This window comes from Oreochromis niloticus, linkage group LG8 (genome assembly GCF_001858045.2).
Source record: "Oreochromis niloticus isolate F11D_XX linkage group LG8, O_niloticus_UMD_NMBU, whole genome shotgun sequence".
Lineage (NCBI taxonomy): Eukaryota > Metazoa > Chordata > Actinopteri > Cichliformes > Cichlidae > Oreochromis > Oreochromis niloticus.
In genome coordinates this window covers 21,437,248-21,459,083 of record NC_031973.2, presented here as the reverse complement: position 1 = coordinate 21,459,083, position 21,836 = coordinate 21,437,248, and the positions used below count along the sequence as shown (strand labels likewise).

The window sequence follows — 21,836 nt, the reverse complement described above, 5'->3', positions numbered from 1 at the left end:
AATCCAGATATCCTGGTTATGTTGAATATGTAACAGGCCTCAGGTCCATTTCTCCCACCTTTCATGCCAATCCTTGCACACAAAAGTAAACCATCCCAAATAGGTTGACATACAATATTTATTTAGGTTCACAAAAATGATAAGTTAATTATCAGGTAGTCCACAAATATTGTGGGAATGGTCTCATACAGTCATACAAGGGGCAGGGGGGAACATACATGAGAAACCATTTAGGAACAGGCCCACCCAGAAACGCTCTGATATTACCAAATAAAGTATGAAGCATGGAGAAAGGATGAACTTAAACATTGGTTTAGTCTATGAAAAAAAAAAGGAAGTTGGTTACTTTTTTTCATTATTATAGCCATTATTTTCCAAATGAGTTTTTTTAGCCTTTAAAAACACAAGTCCCTCATCTATTCAAAATATTTCTTCTTACTTATCTTTAATGAATGTAAAAAATAATCCAAACTAAAAAAAAAGAAAAAAAGAAAGGGGCAGACCCTGCATTTAAAATATTGCCGTATATCAGGGTCATCCCTGAAGTGTCCCCCTCAGCAGTATCAATGGACCGAAACTGGTCAAAACTAGAAACCTAAATGTTGTAAAAACCCCTCCACAGTACAGTATCTGAGGGTATGTATATATATTTATATATACACTGTATATCTCAAAGTAGTCTGTAGTGTCCCCATATTGCCCGTGGTGGGCTTCCTGACGCTGTCTCACACCCATTTCGTTTTCCTCCTCGCATCTAAGACCCCAATTCTGCCTTTACAGCAAGACATCTATTGCATTTCAGTTACCTTTGGGAATCCCACCGTCACCTTTCCGTCCACCCCTCTCCCCGAAACGTGTCTCGAACTCATGTATGTTTGCTACAAAAGATGTTACACATTATGAACACATCATGCAAAGTGGCAATTCGGTTTACAAAGATGGAGTAGTCGTGTGTGTGGGTGTTTGTTTTAAATCTGTAGCCATTTAGCTGCATTTGATTCAAACCCCCTCCCCCCAAAAAGAAAAAAAAGATCTACCTGAAATCCCACCCATTTCCAAAGCCACCTCTCCCTTTACCCACTAACAAAACATAACAATCAGCATTAGAAACGATATTAAACCATGATTTTTTTTTTTCCTTTTGTACTAACCAGAATCTCCAGGAAAAAAAAGGGAAAAACCCCAAAACAAAACAAATGTATACAGTGGACAGTTGGGCGTCTGAGTCCAGGTCTTAAATCTGTGTCTGGAAAAGCCATTGTAGCGAGGATCAGTGAGCATAAACCAGAGCGGCTGCTGCCTTTAAGAAGAAAACCTTTTAAAAACATGTCCTGCGGCAGCGGTGGCAACAGTTGGTTTAAGAAGAATCCCTGATTGGCTGAAAGAAGTCAGGTGACCACCAGGTGAGGTAAGAAAAGTCCCACCTTTCACGATGGGGATGATAGTATGGAGGTGTTTCCTCTAAAAGCCTAAAGTGTGTGTGTGTGTAAATTTCTGATTACAAACTGAACATCTGCTCACATGCGTCCACGCTCACACTCAAGTGCGTGATGGTTTCTGAGTCAATCTAAAAAAAAAAACAAATAAAAAAAAAAACAAACAAAAAAAAAACAACTGCATCGCACGTTCCCGTCTCCTCATGCAGCAAAGACTGTTGCGGAAACACAAACCCCAGTGGCTGAAAAACACCGGCAGAAAAGATTAAAAAAAGAAGAAGAAGAAACTAAATGAAAAACTGATGTTTGCTGCCTCGAATGTCCTTGAACTGCACATAGATTCCTTGGGCGTGACGATTCTTTTTTTTCATTTCTCGTTTTTTAGTTCAATAATATTTCTTTTATCTATGCATTTACTTAGGAAAAACTAACAAAGATCTCAGTTGCTCTCTTATTACTATGTGTGCGTATCTTTTTTTATTCTTTTTTTCTGTATTGACGTTTGCATTGGTTTTCTCCTCCTCTTCAAATTGTCCACGTTGAGTTTTTCTTGGTTTGCGTAGAATCTGTCTCTTTCAATATCATCAGTTTTTTTTATTTTGTTTTGTTTTTTGGGAGGTGGGGGGAAATCCCAAACCCACTTCTAGCCATTTACCCCCCTCCTCCCCTTCTCCACACACCCTTCCCACATTCATTTCCCATTCCCCTCCCCTCTCCCTCTCCAACATGGGAGCATGGGGGGGGCGGGTTCTTCAGTCCCGTGCGGCCTTCATCTCTCTGCCTCCATTGCTACACTAGCCTTCTGCTCTGCGCCCGTATGCGGGTTCACTCCCGTTGGCCAGGCTGGGCAGGGCTGTGTGGGGGGCTGCCCCTGAGTCCAGAGTCCCTGTGGAGGCTGCGGCACATTAGGTACATTTGATGAGACCCCCCAGCCGCCAACCTGGTGGGGTGGAGGTGAGGTGGCCATGGCGGCGGCCATGGGGCTTCCGCCACTGCCGCTGTTGAAGCTCTCGGAGGCCTTCAGCCGGGAGAACATAGTCAACGCGTCAGGGAAGTTGGGGGGCGTCGCTGGTGTGTTGGCTGGGGTGCACATCTGAGGATGAAGAGGGAAAAAAAACAACAACGATCAATGCAGGAGTACACACATCCTCACTGAGCTGTTGTGGTTTATTAATAAATGACATTTCAGGCAGAAACCAACTGGGTGGGGGGTGGGGCAGCATTATACAATTTTTTATTTATAACGGGTAAGAAACAGGTTAGAAAAAAAAAACAATCACACTGCACTGCAGTACAATAATCTGTGAGACATCATGTTATCTGTGTAAATGACATAGAAAACCATTATCACTAAAAGGCTAAAGCAGGAATGATATATGTAGTCTCTGCACTGTGGTGTCAGTTTATATGTGAATTTTCACTGTTACTGAACTTTAATATCTCCATTTATCTCTAGTGCAGTCACTTATTTCCCAGCTCTCAGTTCCTCTGCATTTACTGCAAATCAGTAAACGTGGCATTCATTTGATTGGTGTCACACACAAAAAAACAAAAGTCATCAGTAACGTCACATTGTGCCTTCAGGTTTTATGATTTTTCAAATTGGGTTCCAGTGCATCAGTAACTGAATTACAGGAGAATTTCAACATTGCTTTATCACCCTGTCATAATGCAAAACTGTATAATAACCATATAACGTATAACCAACTGCAAGCAAGGACAAACTGTCCTGGCATTAGAAGCAGACATAAAAAGTTAATAAATCATTCAGTTAAACAGCAGATAATATATTACTGTAATACTGTTAGTTAACAGTTTTGATCATTTCAAGGCAACAGCCACAGAAAGCACCACTCCCCCCTGTCACGTGTAAATCTGTGCTTCTTTTCTTTGAATCCTGCTAGCTTGAAAACACAACATCACTACTTTCTAATGTTCTACACTTAATGACTGAATATAGTAAAGAACAAAAAAACAAACTGCGGTTTAGTCTGCTGAGACAGTGACACGATTTGAGTTGTGACACTATAACTTGTGTTTTATTAACACTACTTCCAGTGTTTCCACAAGTGTCTAATGATTTCTTCTACAAAACTCTGCCAAAGGAGGGCCAGAGAGGGGCTTTCCCTCTCATATTATTACTGAACTCGTGTACCCAGTTCACTGTACACCAGTGCAGCTGTGGTGCAGAAAAATGTAGCTGCACATGCCAGTTATAGTTAAAAAATAATAAAAAATAAGCCCTATTCCATAAATGTACATACAAAGTAGCCTTTAACAGTGCTTAAAGGCAGTTATTCCTCCAAGAGAGGCAGATTGTTTTACATAACTGAAAGGGAATTTAGGGGAATCCCAGCCACCCTCTGCTTCCTGCCGAGGGTCCTAATGATAACATAACGGCCTGCTGTTTAGGTCCACTTCCTGTTTCATCTCTAGAATGGCCTCCAGTTTTATTTAGCAGACCAAATAAACTTGGTTAGGTTGCTGATCTTGTTTTGTGGACACGTACAAAAAAAGCATACAAGTGCACATGATGTTCTCATTTTGAGCTCCAAGTGTTTATTACTACATGATTCACAGTTCAAAATTATCGTTATTCATCTTATACCAGGCCTTTCAGTTCTTCCGCTGTCTGAAAAGAACAATCTCCATTTCCCTTTATGGCAACTTGCTTCTGATAGGTTGCCCCTCACAAACTAAAGATTTAAACAGTAGATTAAAATAAAAATCAAAGTATCCATAATCGCCGTAGACTAGAGTTATCAGCATGCATATAACTAGGATATAGGGTCTTTTTTAGTTATTGTTACTGTCTTAAAAGTTTTACTTAAATACCCCACTTGAACCTGTAAAAGCATTTACAGGTGCTAATAAAAACTGTTTGCTACAAATATACCTTTATATAAAAGACACACACAGTCTCCCTGACTTTATTATACTCCTGAGCTCTGACCCTCCTCTGTGCCAGCACTGTTATTGTTTTATTGCCACAAGAGCTGTTTCAGTGGCCACCCAGAACGTGCACACTGACACTCACACACACACACACACACACACACACACACACACACACACTACACCCATGTGCCAACCAGCTTGCAGTTACCAGGCCATGTAAACAACATGTTTGGCAGATCAAAAATAGAAAGCCTTTATCATCCTCGCTAACGCAGCTTCTCGCGCACTGCTTCATGACCTGCTTCCTCCACAGTGTCCCTGCCTCAGTTTATGACCGGAAAAACAACAACCTACTGTTCCTCGGGAGAAGCAGAGGTGGAGCCCTGTTTAGGCAGGAGCGTCGCCACCTAAAAATAAGAGCCAGGGCTGGGAGGGCAGGGCGAGCATCTGCTTGACTAAATAACCCTAAATCATCGGGCCTGAACAATGGAAGAAAACAGCTTGGCAACACAGAGGAGCGGCGTTATATAACACCGAATTTATTTAAGTATGACTGAGCTGGGATGGGCATCTCGAGGAAAATTACTGTTTGATATATGCTAGGAACTATCTGACCATTCTTCAAATTAACCAGCTTCATAAAAACATCTTTCGTTCCCTTTTTCATTCTTCACGGTGTTACTGGAACTTTGAATACAAACTTCCAATTTTCCCATAAACATCCTCCAAGCCTTTTTTCCCCCCTTAACACTTAAACAAAATATCCAACATTTTCGGCTCTTTCATATTTAACTGGAAGTTGTTTTACAAGTTTCCCAGAATGGAGAGTCACAGGCTCCATGAATCAGCTATGAGGAATAACAGCTGCAGTGACACATGGATATTGGACAAAACAAAATTGCTAACAAGACAAATGTGGGGGAAAAAAAAATGTTTTCCTTGCTGATGACCAGAACTCAGGGCAACTTGTGGTATCTAATCAGCCCTGAGCTCCACCACCCAGGATGTGCAGACTGTGACACATAGTCTTGGCACACAAACAGCCATCATAGGGAAAAGTCAAAGAAAACAGTGACAGGAACACCATTATTCCCCTTGGGACTGTAATCAAACCACCTTGCCCCCTAAGAGTGCTGCGGCTTGCAGGTTAGTCCTGCTAATGTGCAGGTTCCAAGCCGGGCCGGGCCAACCTGAGCCAGAGGTTCTCTGAGAGGCAAACCGTTATGAAAGGTGAGCGCGTCCACTGTGCCGACAGGAAACGCTGGCTCATGTCTCTGAGGCCGCTTCCTGCAGTAAAGAGACACCCTGGAATGCTGAAGTGACCTCTGTGATCCTTCCTGTGCTGCCGGGATTTCTTAAGCCTCACGGTGAGTGTGTGAACTCAGGTAAAAAACAATGCCTCCTTTTCATTCGGCTCAGGAATGAAAAATGAGGATTAAAATGCTGACACGTGACCTTTGTGCTTGTCTGCTGAGACCTTTGCAACTGACTCACTCATCCATAAGCACACACATAAGCAGGTACAAATATACACCTGCAGTTAGCAATGCGACAATACATTTCACCAGCTTTAAACAGAAAGACTCGAACATCGCGCGTCGTCCTTGCAGGAGACCTTGGACAGAGCCGGGGACGTAGACGATATCGACCCACAGGCATGGGGATCTGCTTCAAAATCACAGCAGCTGTCTTCTCTGCCAGGATGTCTCAGTGTGGATCTGACAGATTATTAAACACCTTCACACTGACAAAAGCTTCAGCAGCGCCCAGACCTGTCAGTGTCACTACTGCTACAGTGGAACACACAATCACGCATCTATATACACACACAGAAGTCTTCCATACCAAATTTGGGATATACCACATGATATTAGCACAGCTAGGCTTTGTTTTGTCTCCAGACAACAAGTGTTATGCTTTATGTGCAGAGCATTAGAGTGGGGAGAAAAAAAGAAAACATCAGACCTGCCACCTGCAGAGGTAAACTCTCACACATCCTACAGAGATTAAAGGCATGGCTCGGGTGAAGTGTACCGAGGCAACAGGTTAATGTGTGTTTTCTCTTCATGTGTATTAAGTAGCAGATTAACTCAAGGACAGACTAACACTGCAAGACCTGCTGAGACCGGCGTCTTCAGGCCAGGGTTCAAATCCAGCTGGTCCTTGAACAAGCAACGGGCACACACTTAAGTAAGCATGTCCTAAATTCAAAATGCAACAAAAGGTGAATAAATGTAACAAAAAAAAAAAAATCCATACACCTCTGATTTCCATGAATATGGTTATAAACTGATCTATACAACCTTTTAGGCCTTTTGACCTGTGGCTCATATAACGTACATCTGCAGAGATCCCATTAAAGGGGAATTTTTTTCCTTCCCACTGTTGCCAAATGCAGTGGAGTCGTCTGATTGTTGGGTTTTCTCTGTATTATTGTAGGGTCTCACCTTACAAACTTAAATACCTTGTGATAGGTGATTGTTGTTGTGGTTTGGCACTATATAACTAAAACTATTTACCATTACCTTATTATCTGCCACCTCTGCTGTTGTGGAACTTACCCACAGATTTCATTCATCCATAGACAGGGGTTGTTTTTTTGGTTTGGTTTTGTATTTTTGTCTCTCTAACAAGAGAAAAACAGTTATTTGATTCAATTTAAAATCTTATAATTTATATTTTGTGAGTCTACCCATGCATTTCTTTGCATTTCTTGGTGATTATTAAAATGAAAGTTAATTAAGATGAGATGCAAGTATAACTGCACAGGTTAACACAGTCACCTGACATACAAACAAAAAATAAAAAAATCCCCTGGTTTGAAACTGTGACGAAACAAAACCCAATGTACTCCCAATGCCGGTTCCAAGCCCGGATAAACAGGAGTGTTCCATCATAAAGGGCATGCAGTACCAAATCAAATGTGTGGATCAGTTCTTGCGCTAACCCCTTGGAAAATAAGGGAGCGGCCGAAAGTGTCTTTTCTTTGTGAAGGAGCTGCTTGCACATGTGCAAACAGCTTGCACAATTGCTCTTGTGCTTTTCAGGCAACAGTCATTGTACAACAATTTAACATTTAAGTGAGACCGCACAGGGGGTGCATGTAGTCATACGCATGTTGACATAAAATGTGTCTGCATGGGAGGTTTGCAGTTGTGTCATGCGCATTTAAGTAAAGTAGGATGGGAACCATGCGAGTATTAGATTGGCTCAGTTAGGGATAGTAATAGTTATTTGATATCTAAGAATATGAGATACTTCACTTAGTTCTGTGAGGTAAACTTGCTAAGATAAATGAAACTACTTGAATGGGTTAACAATCTAGAAAAAAAAAAGAGTAAAATACTAGCTTATATTCCTGGAAGTCGAATCTGTTCAGACAGCCAATGTTTCGAAACAGAAGCACATGTTACTGCTGCATTAAAGCGACAACCTTCAAGACAGCAGACTGTGTGTATAAGTGAAAGTAGCAGCATAAGAAGTGCTACAGCACAGAGGTCTGGCTATTGGTAGCAGATATACAGATGGAGAGACGGGGAGGAATAACAGACAGCGAGAAGCCGTTTGTGTTCAAAACAGAGCCAACAGAAAGAGGTTACCATGGGGACGGTTGTTATGAGGAAGCAGTACAGATCTCCCGTTGATGGGACGGGACTGAGGCAGACTCTGTGGTCACAGCAGCCCGGCCTCGTCCACTCTCGCTCTCTTCAAGACTGTTTGAGGAGAAACGTACGGCTTACTGGCAGCGACCGCTCGAAAGACGCCTGGGCTGAGCCTGCGCTGGAGCTACGTAAACCTCATTTCGTGTATGTGTGTGTCCACAAACACAGATGAGCTGAAGTTATTTCCAGTCTAACCAAAGACATTCCTCAGAAATATCAAGCGTGTGCGTGTGTCTGAGTGCCATGCAGGCAGGCTGAAAGCTAGGACGTGCTTATCCTGTTTCAAAGCTGTGCTCAGGGTCTGGTTACATTTTGCAAGTGGCGACCCTAACCGACCACCTCCATGTAACGTTAACCTTTACACTTACACACACAGAGCCCGTTTCAGCCTCTCTGGATTTTTCCGCCCAGCTGAGTGATTTTAAGCCAAATTCTGCAACGGATGAAACGTCATCCGTTTGTTTCCATTAATCTAACCGAGGCAAACAAACGCTCCTTTGATGAGACAATGTCTCATATTCACGTACAGCAAATAATACTCGTCTATTTCATTCAAACATGAACATACATGTACAGAGATATTTAAAAATGGAAGAAGAAACCAAATTAAAGCCTGTGCAAACACACCGCCCGACAGCAACACATGACATGTAATCCTAGTTTCTTTTTCTCCATCATTTTCCACTGAAGTGAATATTAGTGTAAGCTTATGACATATCCGTTTTCTCTCACCTCTTTTTCTCTCACTTCCTTCTTCCCGTCTCCCTTCTGTCTACGACCTGTTGCATACACTTCACGCATTCTATGTCAGCTCTCGCAGCAAACTCAGCTGTGAGATCTGAGAGACACACGAATAGTGAGAGCTGACGTGCAAATCCTCTCTGCTCAAATACTCTTTGCCGTATATACATGTGAACGCACAGTTCTACCCTAAAAACAAACTCATTGTGAGTGCATCACGTCAGAAAATGAGTTTTTAAAATCAGCTTTTTGTTTCAGATAACCTCTTACATTTTTAGATAATTAGGATTTATAAATGTATCTGTTACACATTAATACTTACAGCAAGTGTTCGGTTGCATAGTCAAAAAATGTTATATCACTTCAAGTCTGTCAGCTTTCAAAATAGCCCTCAACCTTATCTTAATGAGGGCAATGAAGTGGATTATGATTCCTATGGTACAGCCTAAACTGTACCCTCTGAAAGGGTGAGAAGCTCAGACAGTTGGAGTTAGCTTGAAGTGGAGTCACTGCTCCTTTGTAGCATGAAAAGAAGTCAAATTAAGTGATTCAGACATCTACTTGTAATGGCTCCTGGGAGTGGGAGGGGGCACTAGGGTAGACTGGAGACTCGATCTCCAGTGAGTCTCTTTTTGCAAGCCACACTGAGCTGAAGGGCCACTGAATGGCGGTGTAGCGCTGGTTCATGTGTGGCTGCACCAAAGAAAAACAGCACAAGGACTAAGATGGTGGAGTTCATCTGCATGCTGAGAAACTCACTGGAGAGACAGCTGACTCCACTAAAGTGTAATTTAGCTGTCACCAAGTGTTTGGCTTAAACTTGCAGAGGAGCACCTTAAACTGTATTGTTTATCAATTCATTTAACAATGCACACATGCATGTCTGCATGTCTGCATACCGTACTGTAATAGCACCTAATCTTTAGGAAACACCGAGTCAAAATGTATCTACAAACGTTGACACAAAGGTACGCTAAATTTAACTTCCTTTACAAATGATCCCAAACACTTGTGTAGGATTCCTTGGATCATTTTGACATTCCCTTCCTTGCAACAGGCTATTCCTGCATGCTCTTACCAGACTCATGTTTAGGAGCATCTTATTCAGGGTTCATGGGTTTGGCTGTTTGTCTTCAAACAAGAAGGTGCTTAGCCTTAATTCAACTGTTTCACAGCTTCCAGTTACAGATCTTAAATGGGCTCTTCTGGATCTGCAGAAAAGAAAACAGCAGGATGTGCATGAGTGCTCTAAGGTGCTGGATGTGTGGGAAGATGTGCGATTCCCAGCAACACCAGGTCAGGACTAGTCTTAGGTTTATTTACATTACACAAGTTTGGAGAAGTGTGTATGCTTTGTGAAACATTCGCTTTAATTGTATTGTGTTTGTTTGGACTTGTAAGGAAAAAAATGCCGCTTTAAACTACGCAGATCTGTGTCCGCTCGGGAGGAACACTGCAGCAGTGTGAGAGACCTCGCACACTACTGCAAAAGAGGATGGATATTAATCTCTGACATGAAGTATTTATAACTTGAAAGCCAAGAACAACAACATGACACGAAATGCCTCCTTAATTTATTAAACTGCTGGCAGAGTGTGGAGACTGGGAGCTGGAATTAGTGTTGACTATAGCATGTTTTTAAAACACGGGGTAACCTCAACATGATGACAGTTTAACAAAACTATGTCCAATTTAAAACAACAAAAAAAAAAACAACAACAGCAAAAAATAAAAAAAATAAAATCACTGTTTTTAAGTTAATTTAATTACTGATGTTCGACACCAGATTTACTTGTAATTTGACATTGTAAACCATAAACACAAACAGATGGATCAACATAAATCTTCCCCATTTGTGGACCACAAAGAAGAGAAATTATAAAGAGGAAGAAATGACTAAAAGGCTAATGGCAGAAGAAGGAGGAGCTCTGGCAAGACAAAGCTGAAACAAAATGGAAAGGAGGACAGACAGAAAAAAGCAGAAAATGCTGAATAGCCCATTGCTGCATTAGGAGTACATGATTCTGCCTGCCTGCCTTTTAAATGTTTAAATAGGGAGTGTTCTTATGTGTGAGCCATTACTGTTTTTTGTGTTGAAGCTGCAGCTCTGTAGTTAGGTCCCAGTGCAGTTATTATAAAGGGAAAAAATGAATAAATGGGCATTTCATTTTAAAATCTGCTTCTTCTGCTTCTGACGCTAAATCAGTAAATATAAAATAACTGCTTTGTTCATGTTTGTAGAAATGTTAATGAGGATTTTATGTTAATTGAAAAGCCCTGTGATTAAAACTGCTATTTAACAAACATCCAGGCTGCCTGTTTAAACAGAGGATGTGACCATTTAGAAACAATAGTCTTATGAAACCAAGAATAGCACAAAAAACTGTCAAAAAACTTGACACACCTGACACATTTATAATACTACAACTGCTTCTCAAAGCATGCTTGGACTTCAGGTATCGCTTGCACATAGTGGAGAAACTCTAAACAACTGGATTTCCATTCATCCGTTTGCTAACATCCTCTCCAAACTCAAAGAAACTGTAGATTCTTTTAGTATTCGAGGTCTGACTATCGACACCATCGCAGCAACCTAAACCAGACGGGGCAGCTTCTCTCTGTGTTTTATCATCCCAGCGCACAGCTTACCAACAATGAGGTGACAGTTGGGGTTTCTGGGAGTGGCTGGACGTCAGATCTGGCCGTTTTTTTGCTGAACTAAATAAAGGAAGCAAAACAGGTGCCGCTGAACGTTTCAAGTGACCATCGCCTCCCCTCAGTTTCTAGCAGCCGAGTCCCGCTGACTCTTTGAACATATGTACGTGAGCTAATATTGTACACACACTCGCACAGAGCTCTGTCTGGAATGTGCTCCAGAGAAATTCTGTTGATCATTAGCTCAGATGTTCTGTTTTGGTGTGCATGTGTTATGACGCCGTTAAATAAGGAAGGAGAATGCTAAAGAGAAACAAAGAAGTGAGAAGCAATGAAAGTCAAATAACAGCAACAGAACTACAAATACAGGAGAACTGGGAGTGTGACCAGCTGCACACACTGTGCCCCTCACAACAGTGGCTAACAGGCTAACAATAGATGTTCAGTGGCACTCATATCTAGAAAAAGGAGTTTGGTAAGGAAACAATTAGCCCAAAGGTCATCGTGACAGAGAACCAATCACAGGTGCACTCGGATTCAGCCTGCCTAAAAGACACCCTTCTTAAAGCTGTGCATACTCAGATACATCTCAATTAGTTTTTGTTTTACCTCAAAAACATACATATCAGATCTTTGTTATCAGTATCGATGCAACCCAATAAGGCCAACTACAAGTTTAAAAAGCCATTATTAGTATGTTGAAGTTAAAACCCTTTGTACATATTAAGACACAAAAGAAATGCTCAATGTGCAAATGTTCAAAGTGTTGGCTCCATACAAAACGCAAAGAGCATCTTCCATCCAAAATTCCTGTTCACAATACTACTAATCTGTTTTATCCTAAAAAAAATAATGCATTAAAATATTGCAAATCAATTAACATCAAAATTTGTTAACTTTTCAATAAAATCCATGACTGCTAGCTAGCAAGAGAGACCAAATAGACACTGGTGATGAGTTAAAGGTCATGAATGCAAGTCGGGAAAGCAGGAAAGGGATGGATATGGCCCGGAAAGAACCCCGCTGGAATAGCAGGACTAAGTACCAGCGATACATGGCTGAGAATCAGCTGACCGCAGCCTGATTGCAGTGCTGCAGCCACCTGAGCAAAACAGGGCAGACACAATGTGGCAACACTGCCTTCATTCAACACACAAGGGTGCTATGTGCTGCTTGTGTTTTCTGAGCCATATGCCTAACTCCTGTGTGTGTGTGTGTGTGTGTGTGTGTGTGTGTGTGTGTGTGTGTGTGTGTGTGTGTGTGTGTGTGTGTGTGTGTATGTATAAGTGTACCCTGTGACTCTTAGAAACAGTGAAACCCAATCTAACTCGACCGCTCATAAACACATCTGGTCCTCGCAACCATCCCACATGGATTCCCATTGCCTGAGTCCCTTGAGCCAAAGTTCCTGTGTGTTTGGGTGTGTGTAGCTGCATGCATGCCTTTGTGTGTGTGTTTGTGGGTCTGTGTGTGGTAAGGGTTCTGGGAAGTTGTTCTCCTGGAAACATGCAGGGCAACATGCTGGAGCATGCAGAGCACAGGCCAAGCCTCTTCTGATGTGGTTAGGTGCTTGGCATGGCTATGTGAGACACACACACACACACACACAGATATCCAGGCACAGATGCATGCACATGCGTTAACAACATTAGCAGATCTAGACACGATTAACTCTGCAATCTGAGACACTGATGCATGCACACCCATGGGATTACATAGCATGAACACGTGACATCACAAAACGCTGTGAGAAAACAAACTGGATTTAAAATTAATGCACTTCTGTCAGGACAGAGGACACCCTGTTTTGATTGTGACAGAGACACAAAGCAGCTTTGTGTTAACTCAGTTATTGTATCTTCCACCCAAATACCTGGCATTGCCATACCATTTCCTCATTTCAGCCCAAAGCTAAACACCCAGCGTTGCTCGTTTTCATTCATTCCTCGCTGGCATTAAAGAAACAGTCCAAGCATCCTTGATTAACTTTGGTTAGCCTTTCCTGATGAACGGATAAAGGTTGAGATACTGAGAGGGAGAGAAATGGGAGCAGACAGTCGTCCATGTTGTCACACAGTGATTTATGGAGGTAATTATACCTCTGCTCTTCTGCATGAGCACACCGCACACTTCTCAGGAATTAGCTCTTACATGGATGGGGAAAAGTTGGGATTTCGAAAAAAAATTTGTTTTTAAAGCCACACCCGGACACCGAAAACCCACTGTTTGTAGTTACAAAAAAAAACAAAAAAAACACCTCAAACACACAATCACACACCAAACCCTCCTCCTTTCTCCTGCTGAGTGTTCATATTGCTGGGAAACAGCCGTTAAACAACCTCACGCCTACTTTTATCACTGCCCAGCAGTGCTCTAGACTGTTCTTCTACATCACTGCACGCAGCCAGTCTCCGCTGAACGTTGCCCTTCATAAAATCGGTTCCATCCACCTCACGCGTGATGCTTGCAACAAAAGGCAATCAGAGCACAATAAAAATGTGATCATTCAAACTATATAGCACATTGTTTTGGACTGCATCATGTTGCCAGTATGTAGGCCAGGATGAGTTGGTCTTAGGAGCAGAATCATTCAAAGGCCTTTAAAATCATGTTTTGAAGGTTACTTTCTGCTTGTATTTAACCATTACACTCATAAACAATCGGAAAGCGACAAGGCCCGATCCACAGGACATGAACAGGGGACAGTCACAAAGGACGTGACTTTAGATGTGTTCAAAAGGGAAAAGGGAGGGTGAAATATTTCCTGAGGAGCATTTTTTTTTTTTTTTTTTTATCCTGACCTACTAAGCCAACGTGCTTTTTAACACCACAGCCCTGACTTCATTCAATAGGACCTCAGTAGACTTCCTTGAAAAGCAGTGACTGACAAAAAACACACTCATTTAAACCAGGCTCTGTGGCTTAGTTAGTTTGCACTGGGCTTAGTCACATGATGGGGGTCACATGTGGAAGTCATCCTGTTGGGCTACTTCCTCATCTGTGGTCACATGAGTCTTCATTCACTTTATTGTGGCTGTATGTGTGTTTGTGCATGCCCTACATTGAGAAATATTAATCATGGAAAACAGTGATACTAGTGTGAACACACAGCATCAGTGTTTGCCCTACAAAGACACACAAAGAACCACATGGAGACGGGGAGTTACACCGTCTAGACAACATTAATCAGAAAACATGATGACTGAATTGATGATGAGGTTTTCGCAGACTTGCTCATGTACATTTTTCCCATGAAATCATTTGTTTTGTTTTGCTTTTTTCAAACAAATGACCAATCATTTTCTGTTAATTACAGTCCTGAGACAAGATAATGAAAAGGGTGAGGATTTACTGACCACTGATGTGGCAGATTTTTAACAGGATAAACTATACAGTAAATCAAAAATAGCTCAAAATTTTAAACCTTAAATTAATTCTTATAAAATCCCTGGGAAAATAAGCTCAGAACGGCTCTTAAATACATATGAAAACAAAACGGACAGAGGTGCTACAGAATTTCCATAATATTTGATATGAGGAATTAGCATCAAAACAGCCCGCAGCAACAGACGTACAACCCAGAAAACACGCGTTCCAAGTGTGAATGAAACGAAACGATATGTTGTTGTAGGGCTGCTGAAAAGAGGATGGTTATAAAACAGGAAATACAGAATGATTTCTAAAACTGTTGTGTGTTGGATCTGTAAAAAGCCAACATAGTGAGCCGTGCAGACTGAGCACGAGGGTGCACTTGCTACGTTCAATGTGAAAGGGTCCATTTTGGGTTAGTGCAAGCATTGCATCCTGCAGGAATGTAATGTGGTTGCAGTGTTTGTATGTACAGTGTGTGTGTGCTTGGAGGAGAAATCTGGGAGTAGACTGGGAGGAGGTTACACAAAACACAGAGCAGATTGGGCTGTGATTAGGGCATGTGAAGTAGGTGCAAGCTTTGATGACTTCATTCAAAAACACAGAAATGAATGGACAATCTGGTGCAGATAGCATCCACATGTGGTTGTGTACTCTGTGAATCATGCAGCAACGTATGTAGAAACAAACAGGAGGTAAATGCATGTCTGTGCAGAAATTGCAGCTCTTTAAATGTGACACACCAACACGCAGGCCCTCCTGTGAGTCGGTAAAAGGAAATTATAATGACAAGAGCTTTAGCTAACTCCTCCAGCATTCACAGCATTACGTAAGATTGTACTGGTGAGTGGACCCACTAACCCCACTATTTGATATGGGCTATAACCCTCTGACACAGAACGCACAAATGATTCATTACCAAAGCGCAGATAAACAAAAATCCGGCTCAAGCTAGCTTATAAATCCTTATCGGCCAGCACTTTGTTTAGAGATAAAACGCATGTTCTTAAACAACAGCACTTTTGAACTTGAGGTGATTTCAATTTCAGGACGCCAAATTTAGATAGGAACATGATTCGCCAAACCTTACTCTGGCTCACACATTGTCTTTGGGACTAACCCCCCTTCAAAAAAACAAACAAACAAAAACCCACAATGGCACAAATCAGTTCACCGAATGGCATCTGTAAACTAACTGACCTACGTGACGTCCTAATGTTGCTCCGCTGCCAAGAAACCCATGCCAGTGCGTGGGTTAAAGGCTTCAGTTTGTATTGCGACACAAAAAAAGCGACGCGGCCGCATTTAAAACACAAATCTGGCTGAAGAGAGACAGCATGGGAGAGAGAGTGTGTGCTGGAGTTAGGAGTGAGAGCAAAGTGGATTAGATGTGTATACCAACGAACGCTGTGGCACGATAAGCTGCAGGAAGGTTGGACACGCTGCCCTGCTGTAGTACTGTTGTGACTCACACAAAAACACCCACACTTGCGCATGCACAAAATACAAATCTGTGTATGAAAGAAGTGTGTGAGTGCAAACAGACATGCAAAAGGAAAAAAATGAGGAACGTGAACCAGTGATTATGCAAGATCACATCCATAACAATAACACAACAAACACACACACACACACACACACACACACACAGGTGAGCTGCATTCTGACTTTCCTCATCCGGTCTCTGCAGCATGCTCAGCTCCCGTTTGGCACACAGCACAGGGCAGCTCTTGGCAAAGTGTTTACTCGCAAATTAAAGTGAGACATTTCATGAGCTAAATGGAAGCCTGAGATGCTCTTATTGAGTGATCAGATGATAAAGGAAGCCTGCCTTGCTTTCTTACAAAAATGCTGATTTATTTAAAAACAAAATAAAGGAAGAAAAAAAGACTGCGCTCAGTGTGAACACTTACCACCCAAAAGCATAAAAGTGCACACGAGCGCACACTAAAACACAACGCAATACAAAAAAATCAAATCCTCTTTTCTTTCATCCCAATCTCTCCCTCCTCCTTATACTTGAGGCTAAAACGATCAGCAGTTTAATGACTTTGAGAGAATGCGAAAACATAATGGCGGACAATTTTGTCCAAAATAAATAAAATAAAAACAATCCTTTCACGTCTACGTCAGGCTCTTCCAGCTGCCATGCAATGCAGCTGAAAACAAAGGCATGTGTGCTGCCAAAGTGCACTGCTGCAAAGAGCCCAAATACTGCTCATGTTTCATAATATTCAACCCCTGTGTGTGTGTGTGTGTGTGTGTGTGCATGTGTGTGTGTATACACAGTCTCCTACAGCACAAACGCCTTCCTGTTAACTCTGCTCTGATTCGTCTCCCCCGTAACGTGCACTGTGTTGGAGGGGGGGAGCAGCTACAACCCAATGAGAGAAAAACGGGTGAATTACTGACGGCAAATGCAGCAGCAGCACGAGGGTCTATTTGAGAGAGGCAGCTGTCTTCCTGGAAAGAGTTGTTTTTTTTCTCTTCTCGCTTACTCAGAAACAGAGGCCCTTCCTTCCGTTATGCAGCCCAGCTAATACAATGAAAAATGAGGTGTTTTTTTAATCCAACATTCAACATTCTCCCTCCTCTTCCTCCTTTATGTACACACACAATCTCTCTTCCTCTCTCTCTTCTGCTTTGTGTGTGTAGCTGCTGCATGCCTGCTAGTGTGTTTATTTCTGGAAGCTCACAACATGGCCGACATGTGCTTTGTTATTGTTAGTACAACATCATATCTCTCGGCCTATAAGGGCTGTTCCCCTGCCCCCATCCCACCCAAAACAAGCAGAGCAGGTAGCCTTAAAGAAACACCAGCCTAAACAACATTCTGTGTCTAAAGAGAAGAAGGAAGGGTATGTATTTAGAAAAACTAGATTGTCATCAACCCCCTCCTCCTCACACTCACCATTTGATGATGATGGCCATATGGAATATTTGTTTCTTGAAAAAAGGCACTGAGGGCAGTCTAAAACGAAACACAGAAAACAAATGACATTTTTTTTAACTGGCAGACAGAAGCAAGAAACACAGCTACCGGGCAATTTCTGCTGTAATGCGCGTTTTTATGACACAATACAACGAGCGTGCTGTGAAGAGAAAAAATAAAAGTACAGCTTGATCTATGGCCGACTGAGCGCAGACCAGACTATAATGTACCAAAGTAGTCCTTTGTAGGCTAGTCGATACAACACGGCGGTCATCTTTATTGCGTAATAGTACTCTGGCCTCGCCTGTTCACTGCTGTCATGTATCGGATTATAGTATTTAATCTAGAGTGAGGTCTAATTGGATAGCTGTACTGCGTTACTGTGTACTCTCAACGGATTTACTTCAGCTAAAGCACAGATAGCTCTACTTTAAATACAGCCAAAGTTATGGCATGAAAGTAGCCACATTAAAAAAGGGAGGGGGGATAACACTAACGCTTTGTTTAGTGCTAAAAAGCTTAAAAGACATAAAAAAAATAAATAAATAAATAAATAAATGTGGGTAAGGGTAGGCAGACACGCTTAAATGAAAGCTAGCAGTGGGTGAGACGTAAACATTAGCCGTGTGGCTGCTAACGTTAAGCCGCTCGAGCTTTATTTTCTTTTCTGTCTCCCCCCCCACACTCCTTTACCTCAAACTGCCAATGTGCCGCTTGCAAAAGCTGCTTCGCTTGGTCTGCCGCACAACCCGCCGTCAGGACGAACTGGTTAATCATGACTTGATGTTTGAGTTCATCCATTTTCGACGAAGCCCGTGTCCTACTCGCGGCGGCTGGCTCTGAAGCAGACTTTCGATCGTTTTTTCCTCTTTCTTCACTCGAGTTGTATTCCGTTCCCTCTGCCTCAGTCGTCCACCATTACAGCCGGTTGAGCAAACACAAATATTTACTGTAGGAGCGGTAGTGGAAGGAACAAGACGTGATTGACAAAAGCACGCAGCCAATCACGTGAGAGCACCGCCGGTGGGACTTGTATGCCGCAAGGGAAGGGTCTCGTTTCGGCATGTGTTTATCCGGCTGTTTCCGGTTAATTTTGACACCTACGCGCACATTAAGCGAAAATAGTTTACATTTGTAAAACGGTTTGAAAATACGGCACACCCACGGTGTTAAATTCGCCGCGAACGGGGGCTAACCTCCCACCGCAGGAATCTCAGAAACGGTTTGTTTTGGACTACAAATCCCGTGAGCACGCGCTTTGTTTGTAAAGCTCCAGAAGGCGAGGCTTTTGTGAATGACGGCCGCTCTCGTCCAATTCCCAGGCTCGCTGTGTCACTACCTCGCCAAATATGGTAAACAAATCCACCATCGCCAATTACATCGCTCCGAGTTAAATTAGGGACAGCCGACAGCCGTGGGTGAATAGCGTCGTGTCTGCTCTGGGCAGTTTCTCACAAAACTACCTCTCACTTGTGTGTGTGTGTGTGTGTGTGTGTGTGTGTGTGTGCGCGCGCGCGTGTCATATCAGTGCCGCAGCGTATCAGTGCGGACTGCGGCGGTACTACAGCCTTTCGCATCCCCATTTCTCCTTTGTTGAAATAACAGTCTCTGTTTACACTGATGGGTTGCAGGGCAAATTCCCCTTTTTTTCCCTTTCACTTGCCCAAGGACTTGCCAACAGGTTAGTTAATGGGTAGCATTTCACTTTTTTAGTAAACAGGACACTGTGTTTTGTTTTGTTTTTTAAATCTACATGTAGTTATTCAGTAGTTAGAAATTACCACAGTAATGAGGGTATAATTTCAAATCTCTAAACAAATGAAATTAATATGAAATAATGTGAGAATACAGTCAAGTCCTGGTTTCTGTGACAATGAATAAACAATAGATTATTAGGGTAGTTACACTGGGCCAATTAAATGACTGGAAACACTCCCGTCTGGTTTGCGCTCAGCATTTAAGTCAAAGGCAATAAAGAGCAACTACGTGGGCGGATTAGAGTGTGCAAAGGCAGCATACTTCTAAAACAGCAGATTTAGTGCAGACTGTGTGTAAAACGAGCTTTCTGATATCACACACGCCGCTTGGAATTGTGGGTAAGTGTAAACTGTAAGGGCAGCACGGTGCCTCACAGCAAGAAGGTCCCGAGTTCAATTCCACCATCAGGCCGGGGTTTTTCTGTGTGGAGTTTGCATGTTCTCTCCCCGGGTTCCTCTCACATTCCAAAGAATTGGAAACTCTAAATTGCCCAAAGAGAGTAAATGTGAGTATATATGGTTATCTGTGTATATGTGTTAGTCCTGCTGCGACAGACTGGCGACCTGCCCACGGTGTACCCTGTCCCTCGCCCTAAGACAGCTGGGATAGGCTCCAGCGCCCCCCACGGCCCCGAAAAAGGATAAGCGGAAGCGAATGGATGGATGTAAACTGTAAACATTTGTTTGTAGCAGCTGTGGCTGTTTGATGGAGCAAAGAGTGGAAAGAGAGACACCTGCTGGTCAAAGGAAGTATTTAAAAAAAGAAACTTTGAAGTTAAATTACAGTACTGAGATCATTTTCATCATTTCTAAATATTTTTATCCTTAGATTGTTTGTGTGATTCACACATGAAAATGATCCTTATTTATATTATGCTGGGCAGTGCAGTGATACAGCACTTCTGTCTGTCCACTGTCTGAAACTGGAAGTTTTAGCATGGCATAGATTAAATGGGTAGAAAAAAAAACCTGAAATCATTTGTTTAGTGAAATTTGAAGAATACATTTTTGAATCACGGGGATTACTGACTATTTAAAGCTTTAGCCATGTTTAATATGAGCCTCCATCAGTGTATATGTAGACTTATGTACCATAATACTACAGGACATGAGAAGAAGGACAACAGATGCTCTCTAAGGATACAGGAAGACCTGCAGTGTTAAAAACGAAAGTCTCCTCTGCTACAAAAAAAAGGTAATGTTGGGTTGTTGAGTCACAGTGGGGGACTTCAGTTCAGGGAATTACTACCAGCCTTCTGCATCTCTTTCAGCCCTTGAGATGTGTGCTTTGGTTCTGCTGAGGGACAGTGGGAATCCTGGCAACAATAAGGACAGCTGTACAAACATTTGCCTGTCTCACCAGCAAGCCCTTTGTCAAGATCCTAAATAAACCTGGAAACATTATAGAAATCAGGCTTCCTTGAAGGGATGTGTCACCTGGCCTGCATGCGCAGGCTCTACAAGCTTTGTAGAGCCTGAAGGGCTTGCTGGTGCAGTACGATGAAAAGCTAGCTCTTCTCGGCCTCTGGACTCCAAATGTTCAAGCTTCACGCAGATGTGTTGCTAAAGTAAGTCAGAGGAGGAGGAGGAAGAGATTTAGCTGGCTCTGCATACTGTTGAAAATATTCCCAGGATTTAAGGAAAATTATTAATGCATGCAGGCCACAGCAGTGGTAAAATTGCCTCTGTTGACCATTAATGATGTAATATGCAAGGTTTAATTACAGTTTTTTTCCCCTCACATTCCCAGGTACTTGCATCCAATGTTTCAAGAGCAAGATAAGATGCCAACCTGTCCCAGTCTTTCACACATTTTGCAAAACAGTTTTGCATGATACTCCATGAGCCTGTGACAATAAAAAGGGGGAGAAAAGTGTACCCCAACAGAAAGTGATCAGTGCTTTCTTTCTTCCTTCCATTCTACCTGTATTTGGCTTGTAGGTGCAATGCAGAATTGATCCACGGGGAGGCAGTGTTTCCTCATGATTCAAATATGCTCTTCTGCATACAGTTGAAAAATATTGGTTTGTAATGTTTTTTTAACCTGTGCAGAATATGACTACAGCACACACACACACATTTTAAAATATTCACAGTGTGTGTTTAAGGTCAATGCACCTTACTCTAAACATATGCATGCATAAAATGATAAAGTAATCAATGAGGCTTTAGGCTTTAGGGGTCTAGGTTTATACTGCCACTTGATTAAAGTATTAAAAATATTTTGTGGATATTTTGCAGAACTTTTTAAAAAATCATTTTAAACCCCCTGCAGGGCAAAACAAAACCTGTAGAAAAACAACCATTCATTTATTTTTTCTATCTGACGAGAGTCCAGTGAATACCCTGAACCTGTGGCAATGCATCACTGAGCAGAACACTGGAA

General features: G+C 42.2%; 1 protein-coding gene and 2 long non-coding RNA genes across 5 annotated transcripts; 2 read left to right on the top strand and 1 right to left on the bottom strand.

The window, feature by feature from the left end:
- Nucleotides 1-100: 100 nt before the first annotated feature.
- ubald1a (UBA-like domain containing 1a) lies at nt 101-18,647 on the bottom strand. Its single transcript, XM_003438710.5, has 3 exons — nt 18,387-18,647; nt 17,673-17,732; nt 101-2,529 (listed from the first exon to the last, which is right to left on the bottom strand). Exons 1-3 carry the CDS (start codon nt 18,492-18,494, stop codon nt 2,206-2,208), a joined length of 492 nt encoding a protein of 163 aa, XP_003438758.1. The 5' UTR covers nt 18,495-18,647; the 3' UTR covers nt 101-2,205.
- LOC109203279 (uncharacterized) lies at nt 2,538-10,690 on the top strand. The gene is made up of 2 exons (XR_002063223.2): nt 2,538-10,033; nt 10,139-10,690. It is a non-coding gene; the product is annotated as an uncharacterized LOC109203279 (long non-coding RNA).
- Nucleotides 12,987-21,329, top strand: LOC102080307 (uncharacterized). 3 transcript variants are annotated; one of them, XR_265738.4, is made up of 4 exons: nt 12,987-17,619; nt 20,556-20,645; nt 20,722-21,018; nt 21,201-21,329. It is a non-coding gene; the product is annotated as an uncharacterized LOC102080307 (long non-coding RNA). The 3 variants fall into 3 exon arrangements; XR_003221455.1 differs by lacking the exon at nt 12,987-17,619 and adding an exon at nt 19,028-19,374; XR_003221454.1 differs by lacking the exon at nt 12,987-17,619 and adding an exon at nt 19,028-19,374 and having other exon boundaries at nt 20,556-21,018.
- The last annotated feature ends 507 nt before the right edge of the window (nt 21,330-21,836 follow it).

Coding starts and splice junctions, on each gene's coding strand:
- ubald1a (XM_003438710.5), bottom strand. CDS start 18,494: ATGGATGAACTCAAACATCAAGTCATGATTAACCAGTTCGTCCTGACG. Junction 17,733..18,386: donor CGGCACATTGGCAGTTTGAG/GTAAAGGAGTGT, acceptor GTTTCGTTTTAG/ACTGCCCTCAGTGCCTTTTT. Junction 2,530..17,672: donor ATGGCCATCATCATCAAATG/GTGAGTGTGAGG, acceptor CTTCATCCTCAG/ATGTGCACCCCAGCCAACAC.